The following is a 12,298-nucleotide window of genomic DNA, read 5'->3' as shown; positions in this document are numbered from 1 at the left end:
TGTAAATACCTGATGGGAACTCCTCCATAGAGCCAGAGCCTCCAAGACCCGGTGGAGAGTAGCTGGGGGTCAGGGTCTACGAACCACTCTGAATTTGATCCCTGCATCAAAAGACATACAACCTTGATAGGCTGAAAAGCAGACTCAAGCAAGATGTCCTCTGTGGACCTGAGCAATCTGCCACCATCCTGGACACTAAAAACCAAAGCATCCTCCTGTGCATCTCGGAAAGCTAAGACCTGAAGCGGAACCCCGCCTCTCGAGAAAGTACCTGCCCAAGTGGAGGAAGTGAGTGGCATATCATCTGTGTCTATTCAAGCCTCTGGAAGGGCTGCCTCAATCTACAAGATCCTCCCTGCACTCCCTCTGAGATGTCCTGTCAACCTTGATTTGGTTTTCTCTAGAAGCCTACGGAAAGCTTTCCAAGATCCCAAAGAAGAAGCAGGTCCCCTCTCCCACCTGGCCCACTGCATGTAGAGTGAGGCACCCAGTGGCCTACCAAGATAATCTAAAATACTGCCGTTCCACATGATGGGCTGCCTATCAATCTCTTCCCGGGAGGAAGGAGGAATCCTCCGAAGAGAGCTTCTGAAACTGGCCCAAGCTTTCAGAATGGCAACCATGAGAGGGGACGAAGGTGACCTGAGGTGTGCTGTGGTGAAGATCCATCTAACACTGCTCATCTAGTCTCCTCCTGAGGAAGGTGTGCACCTCTGTATGCTGTTGATAAGAAAGTCCTTCCACGGTTCCAGTCCTGGCATAAGTCCTCGCACCACCATCTTGCAAAGTAAAGCTCTGCACTGTAAATCTGGATCAATAATATTGAGACCCCACCCATCCCACCCTGGCTAAAGCATCTGCTGTGCCATCAAGCCCACTCCAGAGAAAGTTCCTGATCGGTCTTCTGAGCTGAATGATGCAGTCCCTAGAACGGCACCAACATGAACATATAAACCAGGCTGTGGCCAAGAGGACTTGGTTGACCACCACAACTCTAGAAGCAAGATCCAGCTTGGCTGAGCTCCAAAAGAGAAGCTTCCTTCTGATGCTCTCCAACACGGGAGCAAACTGCTGCGTGGTAGAAATACCCAAGCCGACCTGGCAGCCCAAATACCTCTGATAGGCACACCCCTCTGAACCCAAGTGAACCCTATGTCAAGCCCTCAAACTGGAGTGTCCTCATCACTGATCCAAAAGCCATTGGATTTATGCCAATTTATCTGCGCCCCTGCCGCCAAGCAAAATAAATCCAATGCTGTCCTAAAAGAAGTGAGCGTCTGTGGAGAGGCATCCAAATAAATCGCTGTGTCGTCAGCCAACTCACTGTCAGGTAGCTCCTCTTCTGTTCTGATGGGAAGTCTCAGTCCAAAGATGTCAGCTTGAGATCTAACATAGATACTCATAGCTTCGGCCACGAACAAAAAAAGGAAAGGAGCAAGGGGGCATCCCTGACGGACAGATCTCGAAATCTGAAATCTCTCACCCCTTACCCCACCAATAAGTACCTGGCTATGGGCTGATCTGTACAAAGAGGAAACACCTCTGATCCAAACATCAGTGAATCCAAAGCGTAGAAGGGTGCCCTCCAAAAAACTCCAATCTACTCTGTCATAAGCTTTTTCAAAATCCAATAGTAGAATGGCAAGATTCTGGCCACTCTGCATGGCCCATTCTGAAGCTTCCCAGAAAGAAAAAATGTTATCAAAAATACTTCTGCCATGCACAAAACCCGTCTGAGTGTCATGAATAAGATCAGGGAGAAGTGGCTGCAATCGGAGGCTGATAGCCTTGGCCAGAATCTTGTAACAAGTCCCCAGAAGTGTGATAGGCCTCCACTGGGACAATAAATTTCTGCTACCTCCTTTTGGGATAAGGTGGATGAGACCCTCTGTAAGCGACCCAGGCATCTCGCCAGAGTCCCAAATGGCCTGCATGGCTGAAGTAATATAGTCTCCAATCATATCCCAAAATGCAATGAAAAAAGACGGGGTGAGGCCATCTAAACCTGGGCACTTGCCCTTGTGAAGGGCTGAAAGTGCAGTCCTGAACTCTGTGTTGGTGAAAGGTGCGTCGAGTAGAACATGCATATCCGGATTCACCAACACAGGGATACTCTGCCAAATAGCCTGTCTAGCATCCTCTCTATCGTGTGTCTCAGGATCAGCAGTAAGGAGGGTGGCATAGAAATCTCAAGCTATGCGTAAGACGTCATCAGGCTCTGTCTGTAAAACCCCATGTGAGTCAATAAGCTGGGATACACTCTCTCTACTATGTCTAGGGCCAAGAGTGGAGAAAAAGTGTTTATTGACTCTACCACCCATCTGAATCCAGAAGGACTCCCGTGCATGAAAGGCATACTCTGCTCTCTGATCAAGCACAATAACTGCAGATGAGCCCTTGCTGTAGCAAGGCGCTCCTGAATCCAAGCATCTGAAGGCCGTTTCTGCTCTTCCCTCTACAAAGCTGCCAACTGCTGGCGAACACCAATCTCACGTCTGAGAATATCTCGTCTCCTGGTACAAGCAACTGAGCAGTAAAAGTCGCTAATACCAGAAAGGGCAGCGGCTACATGTGATGGATGTGGCTGCCCACCCTGGACATGAGCAAACCATATCTGTAGGGCTGCCTCTGTAAGGTCCTCCTCTGTGTAAAAGGCATCTGGAATCCTGATGCTGGCAGACCGGCCTCTCAAGTGAGGCTCTGAGATAGCCAGCACAACAGGGAAGTGGTCTGAAGTGGAAACCCCCGCAGCAATGCATACCGATCCACCTCTGTCTAGTGCCCAGTCATCTACATAAAATCTGTCAATGCGTGCATGAATAGGCATCTGTTGCCTCCTGTTCGACCAAGAGAACAGGAGGGACTGTGGCTGAATAAGAAAGGCATCATCACACCAAGTATCTCTGCCACAGAAATGGAAAAGGAAGGCATCCCAAGCTGCTCTCTCCAAAGAGTGAAGTCCGCCTTCTCTACCCCCTTTTTTGTCTGACGGTAACTCGACCATGTTAAAGTCACCTCCAATCACCCATGAATCCACAATGGGGGCCCAGGAGAGCAAAGTCTTCCACATAAGGACATGTTCCCCTCTAATGTTGGAGGCATATAGGTTAAGGAAGCCAACCTTACGCCCTCCAATCAAAAGAATAATCCACTGAGCTCTAGAGGGGATAATGACTCCGTGCCCAACAACTAAGGGGAGAACCGACTGTGAAACTGAAATAGAAGTGCCTCCCCTGGTGCCCAAGGCAGGCGACCAAAAAGTATGGCCAGAAAGCAACTTGCCTGACTTGGCACAATCTCTATAATCCAGCTTGTGCTCTTGAATAAATAATATATCAATGGAACCCCCAGTAACACCTGGATGAAGCTGATCCCGGATCAGCTGTCTACGGCGGCGATGTGGGACGCCACCTAGGCCCTGTATGTTCCAACTGATAATCCTCATCGATGGGAGGATGTAGAGTGGAACACCTTATCCGACCTAGTGGCGGAAACAATCCCCTCAACAGGGGAAGACCTCCTGCTCGAGGAGGGAGGGATGGACCCAAGTGGTGGAAAATCAACACAGGAAAGAATCCTGGCACCTGAAGAAGAAGCCCTGTCAATAGGAAACCCAACCACTGGCTCCACAAAAGTAGCGGGCACAAACTCCTCCTCTGGGAAATCTGAACTCTTTGCCAAGGCTGAAAACGAGTTCCTGTGGAGCAAGCCAGACACCGGAGTGCGAAGGATCCCTTGTGAGGGAAGAGGATCAATAGTGTAAGCTATCCCCTTCCCCCTATCCAAGGGAGGAAGTGAGGAATGCTCTCTATCCTGTGTCTGCCCAGCCGCGGAGATCTCTCCTGCCTCAAGAGAAGCATCTGGCACTGTTGGATCTAAGGAAGAAGCTGCAACTCGGGAGGAGGTCGAAGCTTCAACGTCTCGGACTGTGCAAGGTGAGACAGGAGGGACAGCTCGAGGTGAAGCAGAGTCTACTAAGGTACCCTCGTGAACTAAAGGAGGGACCTGCACACATACTGGAACCCACTGTAGAGCGTCGTGTGTGCCTGAGGGAGGTGGGGGTCGAGGAGCAAGTGAAGGACCTGTACCACCCCTCTGTCGAGGCCGAGGAATAGGTGCTGGACCTGTACCACCACCTAACTGAGGAGGACCGCCAAGCAAAGGATGAGGAGCAGGAGCTGGACCTGTACCACCCCTCTGTCGAGGTCGAGGGGCAAGTGCAGGGTCTAAACCACCCCCCTGTCCCCCCTGTCGATGCCCTGGGGCGGTAGCTGTACCAGAGGGCTTCTTGGGCCTTTTCTTCTTCGTTGGGCAATCCCTGGCAAAGTGTCCCGAGGTCCTGCAAATCCTGCACTGGTCCTGCCTGCCTGAAATCTCTACTCTCTGGCGAAAAAAGGAACCATCCGGGTGCTGGATCATAACGTGGTCCATCTTGAGGTTAGGATCCTTGCAAAGGACCCTAACTCTAGGAACCCCATCAGCCTTGGTTGCCTCTGCCGTAGTCAATGGCAACCCAGGGAGGGGTGGATTCTCAGCAACTGCACCAAAATGCTCCCCAATAACAGAAAGAAGTCGATGGTAAACCTGGGGAAGCCCGGGGAACCTGATGAAGAGCGAGAAGATTTTCTTATCTGCCTCTACTGGGTCGAAACCAATGTGAAAGGCTTCAAAGAAGATCTTCCTGTGTCCCAGGTGTAAAAACTCAGCCTTGAGCACAGTGCTCGCAGCCTCTGGAGTGTCAAAAACAACCTCGAAAAAACCTCGTCCCAGAAGACGGACATCTAACAATCGAGGAGTGAGGTCTGGGGGGAGAGCCGCAAGCATCCAGTCTCTGGCTTGGGATCTGGAGGGGTGAGACCCGAAGATGCATGCTAGCAACGTGGTAGAGCATTCAATCTCTACATCCTTCTTGAGCTGCTGCAACTCGTCTTTAGAGAAAGTGAGAGTTTTCACGGCCGGTGGAGGTGGAGTAGGATTGGCTGACGGAGTATCCATCGCCAATCAAGGTGAGGAGGCCGACTCTAACAAATTAAAGGCTCCTTCCGTTCCAAAAAAGCTGCGGGAGAAAAGGGGGCAAGAGGAGGGGAAAGGAGGCAAGGAGGAAGTAGGGGGGAAGGGGAGGGAAGGAGGAGAGGGGTTGAGAGGGGAAAGGGGCAAGCTGAAAGGGAGGGAGGGGGCGCTGGAAGGGAGGACTGAGAGGGAGTGGAGAAGAAGGAGAGGGAGAGGGAGAGGAAGGAGAGAAGGGAAGGGGAGGAGAGGGGGGGGGGAGGGGGCGGAGAAGCAGGGGGGAGCAGGCTGAGAGGTAGGGAGAGGGCTGAGAGGAAGAGAGGGGGCGGGAGAGCAGGCAGGGAGGGGGCGGAACAGCAGGGAGGGGGCGGAAGAGCAAGGGGGAGGCGATGGGCAAGCAGGGGGAGGGGGCGGAACAGGGGGAGGAGGCGGAAAGGCAGGGGGAGGGGGTAGAACAACAGGGGGAGGGGGCGGAAGCAGGGAGAGGGGGCGGAACAGCAGGGGGGAGGGGGCGGAAGCAGGGAGAGGGGGCGGAAAGGCAGGGGGAGGGGACGAGGGACAGGCAGGGGGAGGGGGCGGAGCAGCAGGAAGGGGGAGGGGGCGGAGCAGCAGGGAGGGGGTGAGGGACAGGCTGAGGGGAGAGAGGGAGGGACGGGCTGAGGGAGGGGGAGTAGCAGGGGAACGGGGAGGAGCAGCAGCTCAGCTCTCCATCCAAGATGACTTTTACCCCTTTACACAAGAAAAACGTAATCTGGGATCTTCTTAATTTCACCTTGCTGCAAATGGTAAATACAGCATGGCAAAATCAGCAGATGCCTTTGTCATGGAAAAAGGGTCTTCTCAAGCTGATTCCAAAAAAGCAGCTATGTGATTCACTGGGTGATTGGAGGCCAATCACACTCATGCCAGTCATTTACAAGATCATTGCCAAAATGGTGGTTGATCGGATTAAAGGTTATTTGCATGATGGGTTGCATCCCTCCCAATATGGCTTTGTTCCACATCGCCATATCACAGATAACATTGCCAATACTTATATTGGGATTGAATATGCCAAATACACGCAGCAGGATGTTCTACTCTTGCAGGTAGATATTGCAAAAGCCTTTGACACAGTTCAATGGGATTTCATCTCGCAAACTATGCGAGCTTTGGGGTTTGGACAAAAAATGCAGCAGGTTATTTACTGGCTTTACAGAGATAGCAATGCGGCTTGCATTATCTCTGGGGATATCTCTGATGAGTGGACTCTTCATTGTTTGGTCCGCCAGGGATGCCCTCTCAGTGCTTTACTGTATGCCATTGCTACTCATCCTATGCTGCAATATATTGATCATCTTGTGGCTACAGGATCACTTCATGGCTTGGAATTGGATGCTAATCGCAGCATGGTTGCTCAAGCTTATGCTGATGATTCTTTCTTTACCCCGAAGAATACACCCCATGATCTTGGTGCCTTGATGCAGGCCCTCTCTATTTATGGTTTGGCAGCTGGTCTTCATGCTAATTTTCAGAAGTCTAAGCTGTTCCCTTTGCATTCCAAAGACTGGCATAGTCTATTATGGCCCGGGGATATCATTCCACCCACTCAGTTTGTTCGTCATCTTGGTTACCCTTTGGGGTGGGAACTCACTCGCCGACAACAAACTGATTGGGTTTTGGCTAAGCTTCGGAAAAAGCTTGAGTATTGGAAACTGGCAACCAGGCCTTTGCACATTCGTCTTCGAATAGTGCAATCCATCCTTGTGGCATATATTCAATTTTACTTGCCATTGATCATGTTCACTAAGGCAGTTCTCACATCTTTCATGTTTGTCTTTATGGAACTCTTCTGGCGATCCAAACATGGCAGAAAAAGTCTCAGGCTGCTTTCGATGCATCACATTTGTTCTCCCAAGATGCATGGTCGATTGAACATCACGGATATTCGTGTGCATATTCTTGTCCACAGAGGGAAAATGTTGTTGCAATTTCTACAAAGTGATCAGACTTGGGCTCTTATGATTAGGACTCTAGTCACTCATATCAGTATTTCTGTGTTTGGTCATTGGCAACTCGATCACTGGTAATTGTAGAACCTTTCTTTGAGGTTGCTACTCATATAATATAATCAATCAATAATTTCACCCCCCAAAAAAAAAAAAAAAAGTGTGCATAAATGGAGGCAAGATTGGGTTGCAACAGCCCCCTCTCCGGAGAGAGTATTTGTATTAATATCTGGCCAAAAGATTGAGGTGCAATTGCTTGCCTAAAAGCTGAAATAATAACTATTGGTAAAGGACTTATCATCCTTGTAGGTGAAAGATGGAGAGAGGCAGAATTGCACCTTTTCTGCCTCTTCCATGTGACGTGGGGCAAAGTACTAGCTGCCGGGCTTGGGATGAAACTATTGTTGGCTATGGGCCCATTGTTGTAGAGGCTGATCCCAAATGAGGGGTTGGGGGCTTTTTATGGTTTGAGAACCACTCTAGTTTGGAAAGGTCTTCCCTGTTCGTCTATCTACTCTTAAGTTTAGATTTAATTGGCCAAAAAGTCAACATGCTGATGTTGTGACCGCAGCTCAACTCTGCATTTTGTTACCTGGTTTTCCATATGTTGACCTCTGTAATGCTAGGTTGCTGCTGTACCACTGTAGTTGCGGCTGCAGTGCTGCAAGCAAGGGCAGCCATGCCTACCATCTTGTCATGAGAGAGAGAGAACATTTTAGCGGCTACAACTTGACAGCTTGAAGATATGATGAACAATGTTCTGTGACTCTCTAGAGTGATAGCTGGCTATGTCATATGTAAATGATCAAGTCCCCATAGCCTGTCAATAGATTACAATTTTGAATATTTAACAACCATAGTAATATATGTTTTGATTTCATGCATTGTATTTCTACCTTAAGCTTGCTCTTGCAAGCTTTATTCATACTTAATGGAAGTCCATTTTTTGCCCCCCCCAAAAAAAAACACTATACCTGTCATTTTCTTTCACTCAGCAAATCTGCTGGTTGTGCCCTATGAACAAACAAGTCTGCAAGATATACATACTTGTTCCAAATATTCAGTAACAATTGCCAGTTGACCGCCTCGAGTTACTGCCCCAAGGAATTGTACTATATTGGGATGTCGCAAGTGTTTCCATATTGAGAGTTCTTTTAGAAACTCCTCTCTACCAAAAAAGCAAAAGCCTCTATATGTCAAAGTTGCCATAGACAAGTCTGTTGACAATTATTGTTGGATTCAGGAAAATGATTATTAGAGCAACAAGTTTACAAATATAAATGTATTCAAATGTTCCCCCATAAACATGTAATTTTAAGGGGAAACCACAGTTTTTAATCTGATAGATTGAGCTTCGATTCATAAGATCATATGTGATACTATTCTCTTATACAAAAGGATTTAAACTTTTTAGTGAAATAGACAAAACGTTTACAAGTATACAACAGAGAAACAACAGTCAAACTCAATCAAACAATGCATCAGGAAGATGGTGAATTCTTGTTCTGAGCATATCCAAAATCAGCAAGCAATATTTTTGGCCCCCAGCTCTCCGTTTTTGTTTCTTACTCCCGTAATTCCGCTGCCCAATTTTTGCTCCCCACACCCTCAATTCTGCCCCTAAGCTCCCCATTTCCGCAACCTGCTCTTTCCCTCCCTTATCAGCTTCCTACCTTCATCTTCTTTCCCTCCCTCCTTCCCTTTCCCTACAAGTAGTTTCCCATTAGTTTTTTTCCTTCAGGCCTTTGGCATTCAATGTTTTGAGAGAGCTTCCTAGGATGCATTCATTTTTCAATTCAATGGCAAAAATTGTTGGGTTGACAATGCTTTTCATGCCTTGCCATAGTCGCTACTCAAGTATCTCCTATTTGAACAAGAATCCATGCACCGATTGACAGGTTTTATGTGGATGATTTTACTATTTGTATTGCCCATGGGTATCTAGTTTTGACCATTATCCAGTCATTATTTTTGTTTTTGAGCCTAACATACATTCTCGATCTGCAAGTATTGGGATTCCATATATTTATTATGCAAAGGAGGACCTTTTAGTGACAATTCTACAGATTTGGGATTTCTACATGTTCAATTTGCCCTCTCCTACTTCGGCAACAACTCTTTAGCAGCAATGGCATGCATAATGACGCCGATGGTCGATGTAGCAGCAGCTCTCTTCAAGTAGGTCGTTTCTTCAAACACGTGCTCCAAATGAGGTCATTTTTAAAGCAACCAGTAGTAGAAACATCTCCACAACAGTAAGCAACTATTTCCTTCACAAAAAAGCCCCCAAGACAGCAAAAAACGGGATGTTTTTTTAACAAAAAGCAAGCTGTGTTTTTCCTCTAAGAAGATGCCCACTAATACCCACAAGAATGGTGACTGAATTTCTCCTTTTCAGGTGGGTAGAAAACCAAGCTCCATAGCTTCCGAAGGTGAGGCTGAGGTAGGAGAAGAGAACAAGATGGGGAGAAAAGAGTGGAAGGGAGCTCAATCATGGAGGAGAGGATGGCTTCCATTTGCGGGCTTCCCTCATCATCTAGATTGAGCACGGAGAAGGGAAAGGTAGGAAAGGAGGCTCTGATACCACATGAAGGTGCATGGTGGAGTGGAGAGAGAGAGAGGGTAGGCTAGGAAGAGAGATAATAATACTCAAAGAGAGACATAATGAAATGGAAATGAAATAGCAAGAGCAATAAACAAAATGAAAGTACTCAAATATAGACCAAAGAGCTTGTAGGCTTGATACTTGATTGATTTGATACTAGGCAAGTACAGCTCTTATATAGAGTACCCACACACATGTGAGCACCAATGCATATGGGATAACTCCCAATGTGACACGTGGCATCCATAGGACACACTAAACTAGAACTCACACTAGAACACACCAAACTGACTCATCTTGACTCCATTTCCTAACAAAGACGGTGAGACTAAGTACGAATGAAAGAGACCAAGATGGGATCATCCTCAAATGTAACCGTTTTCCATCCAATGGATTATAGTCATCCATTTAAATCTAAGGGTAGGCATCTTTACTTCTATGTCTCATGTATCCAAGAGTGCTGAATGCGTAGCTACAGCATAGGCCCCGTTGATAACATAAGACTTTTCCTAGGGGTTTGCTAGCAGTTGTGGCTATAGTAGTTGCTTTTCATTTGCAACCACACCGCCCTTGCCACTAATGCTACCATATGGAATCTCGTTGACCACCTTCAACAAGTGGGAAGATGGTGGTATCTCGAGATGCATAATGGTAAGTATGCAAGTGTATATGTGTCACTTCCTTTGCTTGGTTTGTTTTTGTTATAGCGAAGTCATCTAGAAATTATAGTAACCCTCATACTTCGTTATTTCTCCAATCATAGTGCATGCATCATAGCCAAACATTGATCAGCCATGATGTGCATGCTCTCAACACAACTTTATCTTATAATAGCTCCCAAGTAGAATGACTTTTCTTGGTAGCTCTAGTGAATCTCACCGTGATTATTGCTCAGCTGCTTCTCTTTCAATCGCACTTATAGCTCGTGGCTCATTGCCGAGATGTAGTAGAGAGCTCTTGTTCATTTCGTGATTCACTCTATGAGCACTACGTCATGTTTAGATAAAATATCCTCCAACAAGCCCCGTGAGGACGAGGAGGATCCTTGATGCTTGTTATCCTCTATTTTTGAGGAGGTTTATTTATCGTCATGGCTTCATGATGTATTCCGCTTGGAGCTTGCTCTCACGGGTTTTTTTCTCTTACTTAATAGAAGTCTCTTTCTTGAAAAAAAAGTTTAGCTACATTTGTCTTTCTCTTGCTGTTGGGTCTATTTCTTAGTTATTTATATGTGTATAGTGTATGAAGTAATAGTTGGCATCAGAGCAATCGATCGAGAGATGGAAGCCAAGTCTGACTCCATGAAGCTCGTGATCTTCTTCTTTGGCGAAACTTTCTAGCTTGGAAGCTAAGCTTCGTTTGTATTACATGCAAAATGCTTGTGGTCTATTGTTGCAAGAATGGAAAAGAAATCGACTGGCAAAGCAGCATAAGAGGCGTCTCATAAGAGTGCAAACTGGGAGAGTAAGAATGAGAGAACCCTTCGGATATTGGAGAGAGCTCTGGGCCCTAAGTTCAACCATCACATCGACTTTGGAAAGCCAACGAGTGAAAATTGCACCAACATGGAAGCTTTGTTCGGGTTGCGATTAAAGAATTCAAGAGTAATATTGAAGCAAGAGTTTTTCAACTTGAGGATGGCGGATAATATCACTCTCGATGAACATCTTAATAAGATGAGGTCCGTTCTTCAACATTTTCTAGACCTAGGCGTAAGAGTTGAACAAGATGATAGAGCAAGGCGGCTGCTCTTAACAAGTCCACCCGCAGTATATAATAACATAATGAAGATCCTCCGTGTGAATGATGACTTATCTCTCTTTGAAATGATAGCTACACTCCTTGATGTGAAGAGTGTTGATAAAAAATGGATCAGGAGTATGACGTGGAGCATACATATACTTTGAAAGTTACTACCGGCAAAGGCAAAGCCATGAAGAAGGAGAATCATTTCAAACTAAAGTGCGGGTACTGTGGAAAACCTGGACACCGTGAGGAGTCTTGCTATAAAAGAGAGAGAACACTAAAAATAAGAACAAGGAGGCTAGGAAAAGACAAGAATCAACTCACATATTCATCATCGAGGAGGTCGTAGGACTTTGCATGGCTGCACCAGACTTCAATGATGAGTGGGCTTTTTAGGTTGTTGATAGGTTTAATGAATAAAGTTCTCTGAATAAGTGTCTGCTCTTCTGCATAGCTTTCTTTTCATCTTTGATGCTTTTGTGAAGGAGGTGATTCAGGTCTTTGACTTGTATTGAGAACTGTTGTTTGCTTTCATTATTTGTTGATGATCCATCTTTATTATCAAAACCATCTCCCCTGTTTTGGTTTGAGGTGGTGTTGAAGGGTAACAAACCTCAACATGGGCTGTGTTAGGTGCGTGGATACGGGCATCAAATCATGTGCCTGGTAGATTGCATCGCATGCATGGAGACTTTGTTTGGAAGTCATCAACTTTGAAGGCATGGACTTTACTTGTGGTTTTGCTTGGTTTTGTGGAGGACTTCACTTGGTAGCTCTAGCGAATCTCGTCATGATCAGCCTGGGATGCCTTCTTGTTCAAGTTCAGTGGCAGAGATGTTTGGTCAGATGATGCATTTCTTATTCAATCTCAGTCACTTTTGTTTTCCTGGTCGACGAACCATAGGGTGCAGATGCCTATCCATGCTCGAATTGACAGATTCTATGTGGGTGA

The 12,298-nt window shown here is 46.6% G+C and overlaps 1 protein-coding gene across 3 annotated transcripts in view; it reads right to left on the bottom strand.

The window, feature by feature from the left end:
* LOC147900077 (serine/threonine-protein kinase VIK-like) overlaps positions 1-12,298 on the bottom strand; it is a 295,183-nt gene that overhangs the window by 135,509 nt on the left and 147,376 nt on the right. For all 3 annotated transcript variants that reach the window (XM_087377415.1, XM_087377414.1, XM_087377416.1), the window contains one exon: positions 8,043-8,163. In XM_087377415.1, coding sequence (XP_087233541.1) covers positions 8,043-8,163 — 121 coding nt within the window. The remainder of the gene's footprint in view (positions 1-8,042; positions 8,164-12,298) is intronic.

Source organism: Dipteris shenzhenensis, chromosome 7 (assembly GCF_047967505.1).
Source record: "Dipteris shenzhenensis isolate YYH24624 ecotype China chromosome 7, Dip_SZ_1.0, whole genome shotgun sequence".
Classification (NCBI taxonomy): domain Eukaryota; kingdom Viridiplantae; phylum Streptophyta; class Polypodiopsida; order Gleicheniales; family Dipteridaceae; genus Dipteris; species Dipteris shenzhenensis.
Note: the sequence above shows the minus strand (reverse complement) of the source record. Positions and strands in the feature narration are given on the sequence as shown.